Source organism: Melospiza georgiana, chromosome 8, assembly GCF_028018845.1.
Source record: "Melospiza georgiana isolate bMelGeo1 chromosome 8, bMelGeo1.pri, whole genome shotgun sequence".
Classification (NCBI taxonomy): Eukaryota; Metazoa; Chordata; class Aves; order Passeriformes; family Passerellidae; genus Melospiza; species Melospiza georgiana.
The window spans coordinates 19,423,877-19,446,831 of NC_080437.1; the positions used below are offsets into that span (position 1 = coordinate 19,423,877).

General features: G+C 38.7%; 2 protein-coding genes across 2 annotated transcripts in view; one reads left to right on the plus strand and one right to left on the minus strand.

Annotated features, from left to right (window-relative positions):
• The window catches only part of MAPK8 (mitogen-activated protein kinase 8), a 115,697-nt gene that overhangs the window by 31,435 nt on the left and 61,307 nt on the right, over window positions 1-22,955 (plus strand). The gene's annotated exons all lie outside the window — the stretch shown is intronic.
• Window positions 1-22,955, minus strand: part of FRMPD2 (FERM and PDZ domain containing 2) — a 49,615-nt gene that overhangs the window by 5,898 nt on the left and 20,762 nt on the right. The window contains exons 7-28 of the mRNA XM_058029686.1: window positions 22,042-22,126; window positions 21,263-21,335; window positions 18,208-18,279; window positions 17,361-17,535; window positions 16,393-16,543; window positions 16,158-16,296; window positions 15,137-15,289; window positions 13,614-13,799; window positions 12,580-12,736; window positions 11,564-11,774; window positions 10,619-10,722; window positions 9,546-9,644; window positions 8,361-8,468; window positions 8,125-8,241; window positions 7,425-7,657; window positions 6,764-6,868; window positions 5,713-5,806; window positions 5,163-5,248; window positions 4,828-4,975; window positions 3,678-3,892; window positions 2,770-2,868; window positions 1,219-1,583 (exon numbers count right to left, since the gene is read on the minus strand). Of these exons, the coding sequence (XP_057885669.1) occupies window positions 1,219-1,583; window positions 2,770-2,868; window positions 3,678-3,892; window positions 4,828-4,975; window positions 5,163-5,248; window positions 5,713-5,806; window positions 6,764-6,868; window positions 7,425-7,657; window positions 8,125-8,241; window positions 8,361-8,468; window positions 9,546-9,644; window positions 10,619-10,722; window positions 11,564-11,774; window positions 12,580-12,736; window positions 13,614-13,799; window positions 15,137-15,289; window positions 16,158-16,296; window positions 16,393-16,543; window positions 17,361-17,535; window positions 18,208-18,279; window positions 21,263-21,335; window positions 22,042-22,126 (3,175 nt within the window). The remainder of the gene's footprint in view (window positions 1-1,218; window positions 1,584-2,769; window positions 2,869-3,677; window positions 3,893-4,827; window positions 4,976-5,162; window positions 5,249-5,712; window positions 5,807-6,763; window positions 6,869-7,424; window positions 7,658-8,124; window positions 8,242-8,360; window positions 8,469-9,545; window positions 9,645-10,618; window positions 10,723-11,563; window positions 11,775-12,579; window positions 12,737-13,613; window positions 13,800-15,136; window positions 15,290-16,157; window positions 16,297-16,392; window positions 16,544-17,360; window positions 17,536-18,207; window positions 18,280-21,262; window positions 21,336-22,041; window positions 22,127-22,955) is intronic.

Below are 22,955 nucleotides of genomic sequence, written 5' to 3' on the forward strand. Positions count from 1 at the left end.
CTTCCTTTTAAAAATGCAAAAGCTGATACTAGATGATACTGAAAATGTATCAAACAAAAACATTTATTTCAGAACTTCCTTTTTGGAAAGAATCCAAATTTTTTCTTGGAATTGGTATTTTCCCACAATAAACTTAGTTTCATTGAATCTGTATTATCTCTTGGCAAATATGTTTGCTGCAGACATATTTCTGCTGATTTTACTCTCAGAAGTACAGAAGCAGAAAATTAAGCAGGAGCTTCATTCATGAATTGAGTGAAGCTTCTGCACTTGACAAAGAGAAGCTAAAATTATGAGCTGCCACTCTGATCCCACTTGGCTTGCAGTGCCAGGTAGTGCTGTCATTTCCCAGAGACAACTGTCTGGGGCTGTGCTTGATGAGAGTCAAAAGTAACAAAATCATTTCAAGTGACTGTATGGGGAAATAAAAATTAGATTCTCAATAAAATTACTAAAGCTGTAAGTTAAAGGCCTCTAGAAGACATTCAATTTGTCTTTGTATCAATCCTTTCTGTTCTGATAATTTCTACTTTTTTGCACTGGCAAAGATGATGAAAATGGAATGGATTGTCTCCTGTGTGACAGGGTCTGATATACCCAAAGGAGTGTAAAACGAGACTGAGTCCATTTGCACTATATTATACTGTATAACTCCTCTGGCTCGGGTTCTATTGGCTTCTGAAGGCCAGTAAACATAAAATAACCCTTTTTTTTCCGTATTGGCTTCTGAAGGCCAGAAAACATAAAATAACCCTTTTTTCCCTCCTTCATCACAGTTTCTCTTCTGAGGTGTTTTTATTTCCTATGAAAAAATTTGAAATTAAGAGCTCGCACAATAAGAAAAAAAATTGGTGCCTATTTAAGTCAACACTGAAAAAAAATGAAAGAAAAAGATCATATAATCAATAAAAGTATTTGTTTCCTGTTGAGGTGAACAGGTATCTTTCCACTGATTTCAAATGGCAACCACCTTAAGCTGAGCAGCATAAATGATTACAATGGTGCAGAACTCTCAATGCAGACTTATGCAAAATTCTAATAAGATGACAGTAAATAGGGAAAGCAGATTAGGTGAGTCAGAATCAGATAATAAAATAAAATCTTTAGTAATCAGGAGTGATTAGAAGCAGAGAGCCCTGTACTTAAACCTAAGCAATTACCTTTCAAAGTCCTAAGAGTCAAAGGAAAGGCTGGAGAACAGATTTTGGTATTCCCTACCTTTTGGCCTGCCCAAACTCACATGGTGAGTAGCAGTTCTGCTTCACTTCCTCCTCTAGAGAGTGGAAGACTTCAGAACTGGAAGCTTCTTGATGAATCTTCCAAAGATGCTTATAGAAACTTTCTCTGGAAGTTGGGAGTTTCTGTATGGGTTTCTCTTGAAACTCAGCTTCCTGCTCTTCGTAAGCTGAGCTGTCATCCTCAGGAGGCTCACTGAAATCTTCTCCCACTGGAGAATCAAGGCAGTCTTCGAGGTCTGGAGAGGTGCTACTTCCATCACTGGTAGATTGATCCATGCTGTTTCCTGCCCCTGTGCTGCCTGGCATTTCTGCCACAAAGTCCTTAATTGGAGATGGTGCTGGAGTCTATTAAAAAAACAGAAAAGTCAGTGTAACTCCTTTATAATCTCCCATCATTTTCCTTCAAGAGCAAAATATTTTGAAAAGGCAATATTAACGAGCTTCTGAATGGGAAAATACCAAATGGTAGCTGGGAGGAAGGAGAAAAAATAGAAGGTACTCTCTAACCAAATAATTATTTTGTCTTAGTGCTTACTTTTCACATTCTACAAGAATTCCAATCAAAACTACTCCACCAGGTCACTTTTCCTAATGAATTATTTGCTAGAGGTTATTTTTTAATGTGTCTGTTCATATCATGCCTCAATGTTGTGTCTATATTCTCTTCATTCCATGGAAGGAGTTTCCAGACTTGACTCCCGTGCAACTGACTATAGAAATCAGCCAAGGGCACGCTGTAGCAGAGCAGCAGGAGTCAGTTTGATATCTGAAGATGGTTGTGACTGTCACTTTTGTCTGCCTGTGGGTGCTATAAATCCTAGGGGGATGGCAACCATCAGTGGGCCATTCTGAATGGAGCAAGAGTAGTGCTAATGCATTTTCCTTATAAGAGTACTGTCCATGAGGTGTCTTCAAGAAGCAGGAGTAATGGTGCTAGCACATCTAATGGCTATATTTTAGTCTCTGCAGTGTCTATGGTTTGGGGGTATTTTTTGTTTGTTTGTGTTTTGGTTTTCCCCCTGCAGATTCTGCTAACTATCAATAAGAACCTGAATAACCAGTTGAAACTATTATTAGTTATTATTATAACTATTAGCTATTATTATAACTATTAGTTATTATTATAACTTCATTAAGAGATAGTCTGGATAGGAAAAGTTCTTTATTTTCTTCTCACTTTGGGGAGTTAAAATAGCTGCATTTTAGAATATCTGTAGTTTCTGGCTGAGGATCTGGTATAGCATTTTTAGAAGCCCCACTAGAAGACCTGCTTGGGTACGTGCTGTTTCACTCCGAAGATAGTACAGCTACTTAACTAGGATAAATATGTTTAATGTCTGCCAGATTTGTATTATTTTGGTTGCTAAGAAACTATAAGTTGAACTTTGCAGGCTGAGTTGAAACCAGGAAATAAATGGAATTGAGGGCCTTGGAGAAAAGGGAAAGTTGCCTTGTTCAAGACTGGATAGAAAATGTAGTAGTGTCTTTGCAGGTTTACAGAAGCAAGTTTCTGTCAGAAGCTTTGCCTTACCATGGCAATTGGCTCTATTTCTGGAAGAACACCTTTTGGTGGTCTGCAAAGTAGCAGTGTAACTTCTTGAGGAGCTCCTCTTAACAAGTGCAGGACATCCTAAACAGAAAGAAGAAATGTTATATTTCTGATGGGACGGAGTAAATCTTATCTGTCATTTTACCAACTGAGATGGAGAAAATTTGTATAGTGAATGCTATATTTCTCTCATACCAGAGGTATGAGGGCCAACATTCACCACTGAAGGACTGTCATACAAATGGACCATAGTTTATATAAAGTCAGTCCTATTTACAAACTTGCACTTTGCCGTCATGCACATAGATTTAGGTTGATTCATTTTCTTTTCTTGAAGAAAACAGAATTTTCAGGAAAATTCATTCAAACCACATGTGGTAGTAACACCTTTTGTTAATTATTTCAGCATAGCTCCCCAAACTGTTGTATTCCAACGAAGAAAAATAAATCCATTTAATTTGTTTACTGAGCATAGAATTTCTCATTCCAGGTTAAAAACTTACACAGGACTTAACAATCTTGGTAGAAATTTGAATCTGGGGCATTATATTTAGCATGACATTACAAAGCACAAATGACCACAGGGTAAAATTGTTCCAATCATGCATAAAAGCAACAAAGGTTCCAACTAATTAACAACTGGTGTGCATCTAACAATAGAATTCATACATTAATGGTAGAAACTTAGAAATTAAATAGCAGATGAAATTCACTGTCAGAATTCATTTAGAACGGAAATTCTACGTAGGAGTTCTAGAGAAGAATCCTACACAGAAATCGGATTAATTGTATGCAAATTCTGCCTCCCTCTGGTGATAATTTAGTTTAAATGCATTGTCTTTATTAACCTGTTACCCAGATGGAGCCCCAATAATAACACTTCCTGCTACCTGATACAGGAGCCCTTTGAGAGGTTTCCCATTCACAGCTAAAATGACATCTCCAACTTCAATTTCTCCATTCTCTTCCGCTGGCTGCCCTGGAAACAGTCTTTTGATCCTGACAATAGCTCCTCCAAGGTGTTCACAAGCATCTCCTTCCATCTGCAGAACACTAAATCCAAGGCCTCCAGAATTCTTGGTTAATTTCACTTCAAATGTGTTATCTGCTCAAATCAGAGATTGGGAAAAAAGTGGGAACCATGGCATAGGTACCCCCTGAGGAGCCAATATAAACTATACTCTCAAAAGACTTTTTACCTGTGTGCTGCAGAGGTAGATCTACTAATAATAAAGTCAAAAGAAGGTTTGGGTGTTCCTTTATCTTATGTAAGTCTTTGAAATCTCACAGTCAGAATAGGGAGAACTGGAATCTATTCCACCATGTGCTCACAGTCTGGTACCAGCCCATAAAGGGAAAAGCTTTTTGTACCAACACAAAGAGATTCATATGCTATCTTTTTATGATATTCTTCTGTAAGTGTTGCATAGATTTTACTCTTCTGTAGTTAGTTTAGGCCTTTCCCAAACACCACGCTTGTAGCTGAATTCCAGTGGAGTAACTGCCCCCTGGAAAAGTATGGTTCAGACTTGGTGCTTATGAGACAACCTTCAGTTAATGATACAGCATTTATTTGTTGGGTAAATTCTGTGTAAGCGATCTCTAAATCTTGTGCTTTTGAGAAATTAAGTGGTGAGTCTCCAGTTCCCTCCAGCTTCATCACTGTCAGAGCATCATCAGCTGTGCTGGTGAGGCTCTCCCTGGGGAACAGCCTGACCACATCCACACAGCTGCTTCCTGCCCGAGACTGCTGTGGGGTACAGACAGTGTGTCCCTTGCCAGCCCAGTCTCACAAAGGCTGAGAGATACAGTAATGATGACTAGGGTAAATTCAGCTATATCTAGCCTCTATAACTCCATGAACATTAGAAATATATTTTTCGGAATTGATTTTTGATTATGTCATTAATATTGAATATTATAATTCTATTCAGTGTACGGTTTTCCTTCCAACCCAAAGAAATTTCATAGAATTATTTTCATTCATTCCTTTCCTGTACATCGTAGGAAGTCACCCTGAGTTCCTTCTTTATCACTTACCATCTGTCAAAAAGCAGCAGTCCTTGGTGCCATCTGTGAGGGATGTTGCCACAGAAACAACTGCACATTGGTCCTCCTTTCTGTCATTAGCAGTCTGACAAGGCTCTGTGAATTGGTAGTTTCCCCTTTCTAGAACCAGTCTGGCAATCTAAAACAGTGATAAACAGGTTCCAGTTACACAGGACACAGTGGGTCCTAAGCCTTTTTTCCTTTTCTGTTTAGAGGAATAGGGTTGGAGCAGAGGGAGGGATGGTTCTTTTGGCCAAGATTGGCTACTGTGCTTCATACCAGTTTAGTGTACTGTGTATCTTATTGATCTCTGCTCTTACACAAACCTGTCCAGATTTCTTAAGGTGTTCCACAGCCTGTTTGTGGGTGATGCCACAGAGGCTGATGCCATCTACTTCCAGCAGACGATCACCTGAGGTAAAAAAAAAAGAACATCCAGTTGCTTTCATGTTCAGGTTCAGAGGGTGTAAACCTTGAGGCTGCCCACGTTACAATAGGTCTTCTTTCTTACATGTGTCAAATTAATATTAATTCATAGGAAAGCAATACTGCTTGCTGCACAGCACTCTATAAACAGCAGCTCAAGCATTCCAGGGTATTCTGTAAGTAAATGCAGTGATAGCATCTGGTTAGCAGAGTAACAATGATGTCAGAGTCACTAGCCTGATGGCAGCCACAGAAGGTAACTCTACAGTGTTGGTGTGAGGCTTCTGTTTTTCCAGTGGGATTCCTACATGTAGTACAGAGACAGGCTGAGGAATGATGGACCATATCTTACACTTTACAGTTGTAGCACCTCCAATCCCAAATGTGTTTCATTGTTCACACTAACAGTGAACTCACTGCAGCCCAGGGTTTTATTGCCAGACATGTTACCTATCTTTATTTGTCCATCCTTATCTGCTGGTCCCCTGGGAATAATTGACTTCACATATATCCCACCATGACGCACACTGGTGTTAATTCCACCCTGCAAAACATGCCCACAGATTAGAGTCTTCATATATTCTTCCTGTGGTAAACATCAAAGCAACTTACACATGCATTGCAAAGTAACTGCTACAGGAATTGCTTTCTTCTTTAAATACTGGGGAAAAGGGAAAGAGGATATTACTTCAAACCCCATTACTCTAAAACCTCATCTGGTTGTAATGTACTTCCATAGGCAGTAATCTTATTTTCTCAGGAAAATGCAATGTATTTCAATGTGACTACATAAAACTCTTTACTAAATGTTCATAAATTTCTCCCTATGCTCACATAAAATGGTCTTGCATCTTTCAGTTATTCTCTAGCTCAGCTTCTAAGCTGTGCAATATCCATTCTTCAATTACTAATCTTTTGGACAATATATTAAGCATGGATCTGAATTTGAGCACTCAGAGAAATTTCAGATTAACCTAAGAATCATGTTCTGTCCATCTACATCCCCTGGCCAAATTCAGATGAAAAAGATGGCCCTTAATTTCTTCTGCAGACAATGAAATGGCTGTTGCTTTACATTCCATTTCAGCAAGGACTGTAGAGACATCTCAGCCTGGAGGGGTAAATTCAAATTAAATAGCTAGGACAAGGACTTGTTATCCAAATGTGGTAGATATTTCTTCTCTAGTCCCCCCTGACCTTCTCTAGTCCTCCCTGACCAAACTCTGCTTTCAGTGGTAGATTTTGTTGTCACATCAAGTCAGGACAAAAAGGGTTTGTACTGCCACGTGTTTTATGCCAGGACACTTCTTTCCCAGATGGTGTGGGTGAGAACCAGGCAATGAGCAGAGACAGTACTTCATGCATTCTGTGTCAATCAGTGGACACTTAGGTTCACAATGTGCCATGCTAACAGTTTCTGTTATCAGCCTATCTTCTCCTGTCTTTGTTCTCAGTCAGGTAACAATTTGACAGACAATTAAAGATTAACAGTGACACTTGCAGTCACACTGATTCCAAAAGTCCCATCTTCTTTAAGAAGCTCCACCGTGTAGACTTCCTTTGAGTTGGTTTCTGATGGAGATGGTAAGTGGGAAGAATCAGCTGCCTGTCTCAAAAATAAAAACTTTAATGAGATTACAGCATCTTGGTTTAGAAAGAAAGGGGGGAGGGGAAAGAATTTAAAAAAAATGAAGAGAGCATTTCCAGAAGATGTAAAAGGTTTGATCCTGCTGTCACTGTAAACCTGGAGCGATAGCATTTATATCTGATATTATTGGAAGCTTAAGCTAATGCTACTCAAAATGCAATCTGTCTAAATGCACATAACCTGAGTATATATAGGGAGGATGTCTAGAAGTAGGAAATTAGACATGGCATGTTCTGGGACTGGTTTGAAAACTTAAAAGACTGCAAGAATATAATCAAAATTTTGTCCCTCCACTGGAAAAGGAAAGAGAATTTTTAAAACATTTTGTAGAACAGTTTCCCCATTTATTCACATACTTTAGATATGTCCATCATTTTGACATTTCCAATGTAATTTATTTGAAGGTTTTCTATCTCCTTTCCTTCACAATGACTTTCCCTTCTACATGTATCTGGTATGTTGTGTGTTGTGTGCTGGGTGTAACATTACTGAGCAGCATCGAAATCTCAGTTACCTCTATATCCAGGCTATTAGCTGAAGGAGCTGGAATCCTAGGGCCCAATTTTGATGCTAAATTCCAAGGGAGAGTTTTCTCAAGTTCTGTATTTGTGTCCTGTTCTTTGGGGAGAGCTGTATGACAATCCTGAATCTTTTTTCTCCCACTGTCTACACAAGAGATCTCAGATCCACTAGTGCTGTTTCCTCTTGATAGATTCTTTTCTTCATTTAATCCTTCTTCATACATGTCTGTAAAGCCATACCAAAATAAAATATCGTTAAATGCAAGTAGCAAGTAAACTTGAAGAAAAATATTATTATAACCCAGCACAAGGGGACAAAGTAGCTACTTATTTCAACTGATTGTGAAATCAGATCTGTAAAATGAGTTAGTCAATGTAAAATGGAGCACTGCTATTGTAGATGTTCAGAAATGTGTTTGCTTCCTCACTGCAGAGGACTATGCCTCTCTGTCAGTGAAAGAAATGCCAAAATTCCTGTAGTCTTCAGCGAGGCAGCCCATAATAGATTTTTTCACACTGATGTAGCAGAGACATCACATGATACCTACCAGAAGTCAACTATTTTAGTGTATGGTTGTTCTAACTGGCAGTCAGTAGCAGGAAGGTAGTACTACATCCCAGTGCCCATTAGAGATGAGTGTCCTGAGTTAACCATTAGCATCCCAGAGCCAGCAGAGGCCTTTGCCTTTATACCTTTGGGTTGAGAGATGATGAGCTCCACTTCATCAGGAGAGTTCTGTATGATTTTAACTGCAGTATTAAATGAAACACCCTCCAGACTGATATTATTCACAGAGATGAGTCGTCCTCCTTAAGAAAAAAAAGATAAAAGCAAGAGAAAGCACATCTAAATAAGGAAATAAATCCAGAGAAGCTAACTTTAAACTATGCAAGTATTTTAATTCTAATTAAAAAGTGCAGAAAATGACCTGGTTTGATATTTCCAGCTCTGTCTGCAGGTCCCCCAGGAATAATTGAAGCGATAAAGATACCGAGGTCTAATTTTCCTACATTTTCTCCTCCAATAATTACAAAACCTGCAAAAACGAGATAGCATGAGAATGCAAACACTGGCAGTATTAAAAAAGATGAATCTTAGGAGCACAAAAGGCTCTTACTCCAGTGGCATACCTTTTGTACATGATCTGAAGGATGGGGAGCTTTGATTTACAGGGCATCAAGGTCTTGACTTGGGAGAGCTTTAAACTTACATTATAATTAAAGTGTGCTGGTGACTTTGATCACTACTTAGATATAATTTCCCAATAATAATATTTTCCTGGCTCAGTACTTCTAGAGACTCTAACTACTGTATTTCATGAGTCATGAACTAGGTGGACCTGCAGCATTTAACACCTGCAGGAGGAAAATGGTATAAAATCTCATGAGATAAATTTGAACATCATTCTACATCATGCAAACAGGAAACCTGAGGAGGGCCATGTAAGAGATCTAAGAAAATGAAATCTATTGTTCAGTAGTTCAGTTTCACTATCCTAACTCTGACTATTGAAATATATTCTTCTCACTTCTGTAATAGTTGAATTTGGGATTAGGATGTTACACACAGACCTGCACCATTTATAAATTTGATTTTTAATTGTATTAATGGTCATTTGTAAAACATAATGGTCTGAACTTCTGAAGTCATCCACAAGAACTCGATACAGTGTGATTAAGGTATTATATAACAAAAATATTATCCAGATAATAATCCAAAAGTTGTGAAACATTTATGCAAAGTTGGTGTAAATATTTTACACCCTCACAGGCACCACCTGTAAGGTCTAAGATAAATAAAATCAGTACATGTGTATTTCAGATACAAAACTAAAACTGTGGTTTTCTCAATCTACTCTTAGCACTTGGTTCCTTTGGTCTCTGTGGCCTTATTTAATCCTCTGAAAATGTCATGGTCTTGATTTTTGTTCTTAGTCCTTTTCAGTCCTGGAAATTCTGAGTCCTTCACAAAGATTGGTACTCTTACTCTATAAGAAGAATAAATGGACTAAAGGATTTTACAGTTTTGCCCAGCCTGAGTTAGCAAGCATCAGTGTTAGCACTGGAACCTGATAGTCCCAGTAACAAACATAACATTTATGTTCCTTACTTACCAAATCCATTCTTAGGGTCACGTTTTAGGCTGACACATATGATTTCTCTTTCTAGACCACTTAGCAAAACTTCCTTTTGGGTGGCTGGTGATCCAGGTGCTGCAGAAACAAAACAGCTAGAATAAATGCAGATTAATGCTAGGAGACAGCATGCTGGGAATATTCATGTAGTATGCAAAACTAAGGCTTCAAAATTAATATATGTTATATCCTTGACTTCAACATTACTGTTACTTTGAATCAATCTAATTCTGGAAGGAAGCTCAAACAAGTGTTCAGAAGTTTTCATTCTTTCTAAAAAACTCTTTACAGAGCTGTGCGACCTTGTTCTACAATGTTCCTTTCTGGGACAATATATGTTTTTCTGCAATTTTTTTATTAAGATTAGAATATTTAAAGAGTCAAGCATGTAGTGCCCATTGAACTTGAGAGTGATTTGGACACAAAATCTCCTGTGGGCTCTAGCCTTAGGCCCTGTGGGACCTGAAGGTGCAATCCAACCAACACTGATTGCAACGGTGACTACTTAACATTGGGCAACTGCCACAGTGTGTTTATAGTAGTGTTCTAATTTTTAAATAGACTAACCAGATAAGCATAACTTCATGTTCCATAGATTGGCTCCCCATGTGCCTGCAGTCTGGCTTCTGATAGAAAATTAGATATTCAGTCCTTAGTATCATGCAAGTGCAAGAGCAGAGTAAAGACCTGGAGCCTATGCTGTCTCATGCATTATTTATTGAGTTGTAGATCTCAGTTTTGAACCAAACAATGACCTCTGAGCACAGGGATATTGTCCCATGCAAGAGTCTCTGGGTATACTGAACTACATCTCTGTAGAGTATTAGGCACCATTATAGAATCATTTTACCACCAAGTCCCTTACCACTGAACCTAATGCAAAGTGGGACTTAAGGGGAAGAAAACAGCTTGTCTTGCTAAACTCTGGACTAATTTCCAGGACTACAAGGAAAAAAAGATAGTCTTTAATCTGTAAGTAAAATACATGTTGGTCTCCTTCTATTGAAACAATAAACATGGAAGGGTACTGTCTCTATGATAAATATACTCACCACTGATGGTGTTCTGAGTTGAATGGATAGAGAGAAAATCATAACTCCTTTGCTTTCCATTCAAATTGATGTGCATTTCTGACTGGGATAGCCCTGATAGAGACCTGCAGGGCAGGAAAGGAAGACTGTTACAATGAAAAAATCAGCAGTGGTATTTGTCAGAGCCGAGTTGGGAATGCACAGGTTTATAGCCTTTCAATGAGTATTCTGATTTCTGGGACATATTTCATTTTAGGGGAGAAGTGGTTTATCCTTACCAGCATTTACTTCCAAATAACAGCTGCCATTAGACCACTCATCATGACTGATTCCTCCTGTGTTTTGCTCTGAGCTGACAGCAGGTATCAGGAAAACACAGCATAGCTTCCCCATCATTCATTTAGTCCATTTAGACAAAACCATGTCTGAAAGTTTTTCTGGTAGTTCATGTTCTCCTCGACTCTATTCTAACTCTTAGTGCTCTAAAAGGCACTAGAATTCATCTTGAGGCTGTGCAGCTATAGTAACCACCTACACAGGTGAATGCACCAAAACAAAGAGGGAGAAGTTCTTGCACTGTTCCCTATGAATTGCACATTTGGACATGGAGGAATCAACTAAGTAATGATCTCTGCATTCCTGCTCAAAACCAGCTCCTGATGGTTTTTAAATTCACATTCCATAATTTCCAGTGAAGATACAGACATTGATGATTTTACATTTATTCTTCCTCATTTTTATACTTCCTCATAACCCAATAAATGGTTTATTCTTGAGTCTGGTACAAATTTAAATGTCATTCTTTTTCAAGTTGTTCTCTCTTAGTCTATTAACTTCCTGCCTGCATTTGCAGTACTGCTGGCACCATGGAGCCCCAGACCTTTTGGTGTGACCACAGTAAGAACTTTTAAAAAAATAGTTTATGCCTGAGTCTTACACATGTTCAGAGAGAAAAGGCAAACCTACCTGCCAAGGTTGCTTTTGTGTCTAGTCCTATTGTTGGTTTCCACGCTGAGGTTATCACAAGATTTGCTCATCATCCCAGCAGAAAGGTTTTCCAGGTTTGTGCCATAGAGCACATTCTCTGAGCGAGACAGTCTCTGAATAAGGGCAAGGTGTTCACGCTGAGCTGCATACGCAGAATTTGATTTGTCGATTTCCACAAATTTACTGTCCTCTGAATGAGAAGCAAGAGAAGGGAAGCAAAGATAAATCCACTGATATTATTGCATTTTTTAAGCTTAAAGTAAATTTAAATCTTTTGAATATGCCAGGAAAAAATTACAGCTATATTGGTTCTTTTATCCTTTATATTACATATATATTTGTTCTTTTATCCTTAAGGATACCTAGGCCTTGGGGTGAGTAGAAGGAGTTTTCTTTCATAAAAAGCATATGCTGCATTTAGGTTTAATTTCTGTGAATTATGCTACAAATGCATTTTCCACAAAGACGGGTGAAATGTACAACCCTATATAATTTAAACCTGAATATTTCTGTGAAGTGTATTTTGTAAATGATTGGTGTATAAGAAACATCTGTCTTTCAGAGTCTGAATTATCCAGGTTGGTAGTTTCTCATCCTTCACAGGCCTTCCACTCCAGCATATTTGTATCTGGGAAGATAGGAACTCTAGGAACATGTGCTCTCCAAAGTTCAGAGAGACACCAAGGAACTGAGTCGTTTGCACAAGTGAAGTCAAATGGGGACCATCTTGGTGGTAACACTTGCTGTCTAGTTTTCTATCTTTCTGTGAAATCTACTACTTGCTTAATGATGCCTGGACTCTGCTATATAAAAATCTGTCCTCTCAAAAGATTTCATTTTTCTGAAACAAGGCGGTGATGAAGAAGATATTCATTGGGTAGGCTCGAGAGGGGACTTGGAGGATGGAGAGACAGCAGGAAATTGGAGACACATTGAAAAATAAAACAAAAACTCGGCTTGATACAGACTAGCATAAACATAGGCTTAAAATGTACCTGATGAGGTTTGACGAAGTTGCCTAGAATTCATCTGTGCATTGAATTTGTGCTGGGCAGAGCAGAGGTCCAGTAGGTATTTACATGTCTTTGCTGTATCAGTAATGAAGGTATGTTTCTTACCACTGAAACTGCTTTCAATCATGAATTTTTTTCTCTGAAGAGGATAAAAAAGCACGGGTTGCTTTATATATCAGTCATTACACTGAGACACTGACAGTTCATTTATATAGTTTGTTCAGTTGTATTTATGCCTGACTGCATCCCTTTTGTTCTCAGTAAATGTCTGTTGTAAATTCAGCACTTGTAAGCCAGGTGTCTGTCATTGAGATCAGAACTCTTCTATGTCAAAAGTCAAGAACCTTAGGACATTGAATGCAGTGATAGCAGGTTGCTAAAAATGCAAAATTTGGCCCTATAGATGTTAAAATTATTAAACAAATTTAATATGAAAAGGAACATATCTTCAAGGGGGAGAAGGACCAGTTTTGGAGAGCAAACAAGCTGGGAAATGTGTGATCCAGTTTGACACCTAAACTGTACAACAGTACATTGATATTCCTCTAATGTCAAAATCCCATTTAGAAATGGGTCACAGTCTTATCACCAATACTCATTTGTTAACAGTCTTCAATATACTAAGAGGTGAGGGTGGGAATAATGAGATCTGGAAAGTGGAAGACATCATCCCATGACCTGATGTAGGCATAAAAACAGAAGAAAAGAGCAGTAAAGACAAGAGAGGAATGGATATGGAACATGCTGTGGAGAGATTTGGCATAGTCTCTGTAATAGTCAGCACCAGATTATTCAGTTTTATGGTAATTTGTCTTTGGCCTTGGCATAAATACTGCAGAACTATACTTCACAAAGAACTCGGTATGTTCATATGCACATCCAGATCCAGCTTTGATTTTAAACTCTTTTCAGAAAGGACTCGCCCATACAGAGTGAATCTAATTCTTGTTCTGAATGCAATTAATTTATCAAAGCAACAGGAAGGCAGTAAAGTGATTCAGTTAGTTCCAACTCACATGAGCTGAAATTCTCTCTGTTTCACGCCACTGAAATCTTAAACTGGCAATTCTTGTGTGATTTTTGTTCTCATAGACGATGATGCCTTTGGCACAGATTCCCAGGATGATGTCCCCTTCTGTCCCTTTCTTCTCTTGGGACACACGATAGAATAACACTCCATATTCAGGAAGCTGCTGAGTCACCTTTAGAGAAAAAGTGCTTTTACCATGCCTTACTCAGAAAGATTAATGGGAAGAAAGGTAGATAGAGGAGAAAATGCTTCTAAGTGTCTGAGGAGCCAGTGTCTGCCCCTGCCATCTAACCATGCAGGAGATATTCTGAGAAACTCACCCAGAGGTTCTGGGTGTTCATGCTTGTCTTTCTACCTGCTGTACTTGGCCACAAAAGTGTTAAAATGTGACTCAGACACATTACAGAACTATGGAATATGACTGGGATTTACTGTCTGATCTGCAGAGCAATGTGAGTTTATCCTAAAACCCTACATTTTCTTTCTGGGAAGCTAATGTAGAATCCTCAAATGACTTTTCAATTGTGAACAGAGATTTTCAGTGACCAAAATAAAACACTTTAAGAAGATCTGTTTTCTCAGAAAGTAACCAAAGTACAAATGTTCAGGTCCTGAAAACTGGGGCATCTCTAATCACTAGATGAATCTGGTTTTTAATTTTTAATCCCTTTCATATTTGGAATTTACATGTTCTTGCCATGGGGTCTGTCTTTCTTACTTTCTATAATGAGTTGGCTCCTTCTACAGATTTATTCATTGAAACAGATACTAACAAAGCTGCTTTTTCTTCATGGGATTTGCCACACATGATGGGACTGTCATTAAGGCTAAGCTTCAATCTATTTCTTCAATTGCACTGACAGTGTTAGATGAGGAACTAATATAATTAAATAGCAACTAAACTAAGATGATGCTATAAATACCAGCATGGGGCACTGCAGCAAAATGGCTACTGGTATTTATCCATTATCTAATCCCTGATATTTTTCATTTGATGGAAAGCAAAGAGGTTTGGGGAGAAAGGGAAACTAGCAGGAAAAAAGTGAAATCCCACATCATCATGACACTTTAGAGCCCTAGAGAAATAGTTAAGTGAGAAAATACTTCAGATAATTCCTTCCACCCTTCCAGGGCTCACAGATACTTTTAAACAAACAATTGCTACATGTTTAGGAAGTGGCTGAACAGCTGCTGTAATTTCAGAAGTCAAAAAAGTGCTTATTCTCATGTTTTATAATCTTCTGGAGCCCAGACATATTGGTAACATGCCAAAAATTTACATCAAACCTTAGAATGCTGAAAATACACCACAACGTGCTATAAAAACTCTCAGTGATAAGTGACAGTATCTACAGCAGAATGAAATTCTGAGGTTTTTGTTGACTATTCAAATTTTTTCACCATATCTAAAATCCACTGTGTCAGGCAAGAAGAAAATAGACAACGTTAAATAGAGAGGGGCTTTCTGCCTCAAAATTAATAAATAGTGTTTGAGGTATGGCAAGTTACCTTTAAAAACTCCAGTTCAGCTTCATCCTCAAATAGGGAGCGATTCATGCGATGTAATTTAGCAAGCTCTCGCTGTACGTATGCCAGGGTCATTTTCTCTATTCGACTGGCTGGGACGTAGTCTTCAACACGAAAATAGCTCTTCCCATGCATCTGGGGGAGAAAAAATTGAAAAAACAAAAAGACAGGAGCCTTTTGTTCTTTCTTGACTTTTCTTATTCGTTGCATTTCATTTCCAGGGTGACCCATTTGCAGAAGTCACCCTGCTGCCATTTCCCAAAGGAAAGTGGGAACAGTATGTGGTGTCCTGGCAGCCAAATTGCCTCTTGCCCCTGTGCTCAGGCAGATGCTAAAACTTCTTTGGGCAGAGGGGAGAAAGGAGCTGGGCCTGCAGGTGTGTCCTGCTCTTAGAGCTGACAGCTACAGCTGCATCAGTACAACCTACAGTGGGGACCCTTGCCATGGTGGATCTGACCACTCAGAGTTCAATCAACAGAGCTATCCTGATTTACATAGGTGAAGATATGGAAGCCAACATAAATGGGTGTTTTCTTTACACTTGAAAACTAGGACAGATAGTTCAGAGATGCAGAGACCTCCCTGTCTTTGCAGCTTGTGGATCTGAGCCTACACATAAGATAGCTGTGAATTCTGAAGTGTGCCTTTGCTTTTGTCTTCCTTATTTACTAATCTCTTTAAGCCCCTCTGCGCATCCAAGCTGGGCCTGTGTTGGAAAATTTCTACAGATTTTCTGGAGTTCCTAGGATATATTATCAATTATGAAGGACCTAGACTCTCTCATCATCCTGCCACATTCCCTGGTAAATTCACCTCCTCATTACTACTCTATAATCAGGAATATTTTAATAATTTTTATAATTGAGTCTGAAGGACTTATCTGGAGGACTTAACTGAAGTTCTCTGCTATTCACATTTCTTCTTTAAACTCTATGTCACAAACAAAAAGCTGCAAAAGTTGTAGAGAGAGACCTCTGAGATATACTGTATTATTTCTGCACACCTCAGAAGCATAATTGCCAAGCTCTGCCTGTAAAGCCAAAGCGCCGAGTTTCAGGGCAGTCTCATCACTGCAATATAATCGCTCCTCCAAAATATCTTTACGAAGCTGCAGGTAAAACTGATGCCTTGTCAAGCCATGCCTGGAATAGAAAAGGATTTAGGAACTCAGGAGGAGCTTTGGATAGTATCTCTAAATGCTACTGGTTTTCCTTCAGTCAGCAGAATTTTGCACTTACTGAATAACATTAAAGTGGTTGACAAAGAATTTTATCCTTATAAAGAGAGTGAAATTAATGATGGACATTTTCTTCTTGGGTTGGTCATTCCAGCCATCTGGGGCCACTTTGTAGAGTTTGGTGTCCTCATCCAAAAAGAAGAATTCTTTACCTGAAATGAGAATTTTGGGCTCTGTGATAAACCTGGATATACTTCAGCAGCTTAGTTCTGCTGTCTTCATAGAGTGCATCACTAGCAATAAAAAATGAAATGGATTTGGCATGTCAGCTGAGATTTACTTCTCTGTGTCATGATTTAACTTATTCCTCATTTGATGTAGAACTTAGGACAGTATGTAATTTTGGATTACAAATGTTAGATGTTGGATTAGTATGGTATCTGAGAAATCACTCAAGGATTCATGGGGCTTGCATTCTTCTCACCACTCAGGTTCTGCACCCCTTTGTAATCCTCATGCCCTACACACAAGGTGTGCTCTTTCCCAGAGCCTCAGCTGTGCCTGCCATCAGAAGGGGACTGGGGAGATGTGGGTCTGGTAGATAACACAGCTGAGCCTGTATCCCACTTATATCTAGGAATAAGCACAGGCAGCCTTTCCCAGTGCAATGCTTCCTGGAATTTCTGCTGGAGCTGCATGGCTCAGTGTTATTTGACTGCAAGGCTGGGACACAGCCATTTCTGCCTGGGAGTATCAACCTGTAAATGTTTTATGGCTGTGCTGATGCACAGTCCTAGGGCAGACAGGCTTTACATGAGTGCAGTGCAGTTCAATCCAACATACCTTACTTCTGCACAAGCTTTGTATCTGCTTCTACCTAAGGATCTTAAAGGATCTTTGAATGAATTCTTGATGAATGATTCTTTGATGAATTCTTGAATGATTCTTTGATGAATTCTTACTGGAATTCATTGATAAAGTAACTACAGAGGCACTGAGGGACAGAGCTGTACTTAACTGTCTCATTACCTTTCAGGTAAGCCAAGCCAAAGTAGAAATGTTCCACCAAGTTTGCATATGCCACCACAGTGTTGAAAACATCTCTTGCCTTGGTCTTGATGTCACATTGCACCTCAAGGCACTGCCCATTGAGTAGAATCACATTGAGATCCCTTTGGGACAAATAGGATTTCCCTTTTTTAGTCTAAGAACATGCAAGAAAGAATGAAGAATGAGTGCCAAGTACAAGCAGTGCAAGTTCCACAGCATTTTATTACTGAGGCTCACAAGTGGCCTGTCTCTATGCAACCTGATGGAATTGGGCACCACACCATGCTATTCTCTGTCTCCCTCTCATAAATTAATATCACAAACCTTTCTAATTTTCTTAAAACCCAAAGAATCACAACAAAACAGCTGAGCATACTCAAATTCTCCAGTCACCAGGGTTATTCTAGATTTGGGGCTAATTCCAAATTTGCTTTGCTCTCATTTTTACTGCTGTCTCTGTCAACTTTCTACCTTATCTTGATGAAAAGTAAAGCATGTGCTTGCAAGCTGGAGAAGTTCCATACATTGGAACTAGATGTCATATTGCAGATTTGCTGTACAGTCTTTGTCTCATAGCTCTAGGGCTAAAGTGAGCATTCTTAGCCGAGAAGGATAAATTAAGCTTTTTTTGCACCAACAGAAATAACTAAAAAGCACTAATAATTAAAGCACATCCTTTCAAGTCTCAATACCTCTGCAGGAACTCTAGCTAGTTTTGAGAGGAGGACATGGAGAAAATGCTGGCTTGAGGCTCAGATGCTACTTACAAAGAACTCTGACAAAAATGTCACTGGATTAGTTCTAGATTCTTAATGTTCATTCTTACCACAATTGATCCAGGCAGCTGTAAGGTCACTGGTGGCTCACTAGACAAAATAACAAATTCTGGACCTGAAAACTGCAAGGAGGCAATTTAGAAATTTAGTGAGTCTTCTTAATGGAATTAAGATCTTGAACACAAGTATCAATAAAACCCATTTCTATTGTTCTATATTCTGGACCTAATTGACTGCAGTGTCTAATAAGGTGCAGATGTTGACTGATGGCTTCTCTCTGTTTGGGGTCTCTCCTGTGTGGACTCTCCAGGGTCTAAGTAGAGGTAAGCTCATGCTGAGACCTTTTCTTCTGTAAAGGCACTTAATCAAGATCCATTTCCTTTGCAAGGCACCTATTTTCATGACACTTATAGAAACTTAATTTATTCCGAGACCTTTTCTCATTTGATTCCCAAATTCTCTGAGGACAGTCACAGACATGTAAACACACACATACACACTGCTGTGATTGAATAAACCCAGCTTCCCTATGAACTAAACTGGAATGCAGAGCTGCTTTCTTCCCCATAATAAGGGTTGACTGATGGTTCTTATTAGTAGACATTGTATTCTTTTGTTTTCATTTCAAAAAACTTCAACAGTTTTAAGGTCTTTTTTTCTTGCTGAGTATCCACCTCAACTAATTTTATATATTGGGTTTTCATGAGATACATCTATGCTTTTAGATCTCTTAAGCAGACAGAAATAATTAAATGTCTTCAAGTAATAAGATGTGAATCCTTCCAGCTGTTCACCATGACTTAGTAACTTGACTCATTTAGATACTTAAAAAAAATAGTTTAATAATACTATGGTCCTACCAACAGACAATGCAGTCATTAAAGAGGGACTAACATTATGTTGTAACAGTTGCTGAACTCCTGTGAAAGGCTGTTATATTCCCCACAAAAACCATAATAAGAAAATTTAAAACAAAATTTATATGAGAAAAGATAATTTTCCAAAGTATCTAACTGAAGCTCTTGACCAAATTTTTGTCACTGGTCACTATTGAGGTTCTCAACTGGGAGGAGATGAAAGGGCTCATCAGCCTGAAACCTGTCCCTTCTTGTTCCACAACAGAAAACTCCATATGAAGGATCATGGTGGAGTTTTCTGTGATTCAGTTATTTCTGAATTTTTGCAATCCAGAAAAGATTGCAAAACAATATACCATTTAAAGAAACATTATCCTTTCCATTTAACAGAGTCCTACCACAACTTAGCAAGTAGCAATAGTCAATTAGGAGAACTGCTGTCTGGGCACATTCACTGCCAGCCCATGCTTTCTGTCCAGACATGCACTGTAAAAAAATTTAACTCCTTTCAGCATCATTGGCTGGCAGACATTTGGGTAAAGTGTCTCTGTAAATTTTTTTGCTATTCTGAAGCTGCTGTGAAAGTGGTTGGTGTAAACAGTCCATATGGTGTTTGATGCTGGCAGAAATCATATGTAGGTCAGAGAGGTTTCAATTATGAGCTTTTGCATAGTCCTTATGAACAATTGCTTTCACTGCCTTCAGTTCTGACAGCACAACTGGATTATGCCTAATTTGGAGTCTGTCAATTTAGAATACTCATCTAATAAGATGAGTCAGTAGTTATTATGCACATCACTGTCAAACAAAAATTAGAGGAGAGGCTTCTCTTTAGTGATATTTACATTTTGAAATCAGCTTATATCTTTTTCATCATTCACCTTTTCCTTCCTGTGGAAGAAACATTTCTGTGATGCAGCAGCTGCTGAGTAGTCCTTTGTGGACACGGAGAAGGTGGAGCCCAAGCTCAGCAGGTTCTGTCGGCCGTTCCTCTGAGTTCCAGATGGGATTTCTTCTACAGCACTCACCGACCTCCAAGGGAAATGTCATAGTGAGGAAAATATAAAACATGCAGTCAACACAACAGCGACCTGGGGACAGAGAGCTTAAGGTACAGTAACTACTGGAATACTATGAAGTCCAGGGCAATGTCTGCTATAAGCTACTTAATGATTCTTTAGAGAAAAAGAGAAATAATTTAACAGGAGTAATATTACTGGTGCCCATTATAAATAAATCTTAACTCTGCTTTGATTCAATAGAGTCAGGTTTGTTTCTTTTCTTGATTTGGTGAGCCAGGTCCAGCTGGTTTAACTTTGGTGAAGCCAACAGGCAAAGACTGTAGCCTCATTCCCTTCTGGGAATTCTACAGGATGAAGCAAATTCCTCATTTATTATTTTCTCAAGAAAAAAGCTTCAGAAAGCCTTAACATTTGTTGTTTCATTATTCAGAATCTTCCAAGAATGGAAATTAAATTATTTGAATACTAATTCATTAGGATAAATTAACGTCCTAGGGAACTGAGGGAATTTTCAATTTAATTAAGAAAAAGGTGTGTGAAATCTCAGATCAGAAAGCTCTCTTTGGTTTTAATGTAGAAAGTAATGGTGTTTTCCATGTGAGCATATATAGATGCTGTTGAACACATGTATAAATATAAGTGTATGTGTATAGTTAGACAAGTAGACAGAAACTTCTTTCTTGACAAAAGCAGCTACTATCCTGCAATCTCTTGTTGCAGTTTTACAGGTGTACTGGGATATCTCATATTGCCCAGATTATCATGGCTGATTTATCAGGAAGTTCAAACTGTTTACTTGGGACACATTTAATTGGGAGTTGATCTAAATTGAGCATTTCCTGTGGGCCTGAATTACTCATGTTAAAAGAAGAAACTCCTGTTTAACTGGGTCAGGAACCCAATTTAAATGGGATGTCTGTAGGGATTACATGGTGCTTAACTGTGGGATTCTGGTCTTTGTGGTGCCTAGAGGCTGACAGTACTTACATCTCTTCTTCCTTTGGAAGCAGCCATGACTAGAGCTGCACTGTGCTAACACCCAGTCTGGAAAACTCTTGTTTGGCAGCAGTGGAGTTTCCCTGGCTTTTGAAAAGGAGTTAGTATCAGCTGTACAATCCTCAGTTTTCTTTGCCAATGTCTACAGGGCTGCTGTCCATGCCATGGCTCAAATGAGGCTAATCCTCATGACAGAGCACAGGTCTTTACTGCTGGTGACCCTGGGTTACCTGCAACTCTCCAGTACAGTGGTGGTGCAGGGCTGGGTATGACTGACACGAGTGAGAGAAATCAGTATAAGCACTGAAGTGGAAATGCAAATGAAAATTATACATTACATACATGGTCTGACATAACCACTCCAGAACACTTAAGGTGTGACAGCACTTTAATGTGACAGCAAGGCAAGACCACATCCAAAATCTGAATGTGGACAAATAAGGACTCTGACAGAATGCCTTGACATGAAAAGTGATGACTATTCATACATTTTCAACAGATTTTTCCCTTCATAAACTATATAATTAGTAAGGTTAGAAAAGACCTCTAAGATCATCAAATCCATCCTTTCACAGTCTCTGTTTCAGTTACAGAGGGCTTCCCATCTGTTTCAGTCACAGAGGGCTAGTGCTGCTTCCCTGCCTGGTGCAGACACAGCTGGGGCAGCTGTTCTGGGTGGCCTGTGGTATCTGGCAGGACTCAGTGGTGCAGAGTAAATGTAGAAGTCCTGAATTTGTTTGGTATGGATTGTGCAGGGCCCAAGTTCCATTCACTGGAGCTTTTGGACTGTTCCACTTGGAACCAAACCAAGTATAGGTGAATATTATTTATTTATTCTACATAATAGAATAATATGTATTTATTAGTTATTCTATATAAATAGTATCTATAAGCAAAACAGTGTCAAATGCAATTCAGGCCTTTTCTGATAGTGTCATTGCCACACTAGTTCCTGGCTTCACTTGCTCATAAAACAGCTTCCATCTTGTAGAATCTGAATTGAGCTCACCTGTTTATGAAGAGCTTGTAGCTGCTTTCTGTCCTTGATCCACTAAGTGTGGTGTCACATGATCTGTGTGTCTCTGGAACTCTTCCTGCAATAAATAAAGGAAATGTCAATATTCAAGCAATAGTAGCAGCACTCAGCATCACATGTTGGGACAATTACAACAGGGAAGAAATTTAGACTGGCAGCTTCCTCTCTTGTGTCCTTGCTTGGACATGATAAATGGCTATTTAATAGGATTAGTGAATTCTACACCAGCAGTATTCCCAGTTCCCTAGTTATTGTTACTTCCTCTTCATAACCCTTTATGTGAATGTAATTTGGAAAACAGCTGTGTAGGTACAATGGCTGTCATTTCCATCTCTATGGGGGTAATTTGTGAATCAGCTTTTTCTCTTCAGAAATTATGCCCAATTTTTGTTCTTCTATTTTCAGGCATAAAATGGGCAGAAAAAGGCATGAAACTTCTCTGGCTTAATCAGAGTAGAATATAAAATCAAATAAATGAAAATGTTTGTGTGTACTCCCCTGGTTACTTTCTATGTTAAATATATTGTGAATGTTTTTACAACAAAATAAAAACCACTGTAGGAGTAATGGATGGGTTGTGGGGCCTTAGCAAATAAGGATTGCATTGTTTTTCACCTTCAGTCATCTCTGATGCTACAAAATGGACAGGTGTGCTTTGGCCAAATAGATGAAGGTTGAAATTTAGGGGGAGAACCAGAGAGGGTTATTCAAGTGGTAGTTCTATGAAAGTTTCCTGTATCAGCAGAGATGTTTGAAATCTTTAGGGAAGGGTGAGAAGGTTAAATTTTTGTTCACTTGGATCACTTCATTGATCTTATTTGAAGAATTGCATATCAAACTATTACATAAGTAGGATGATAGCAGTGGTAAGATAAGCTGTGTGGAAG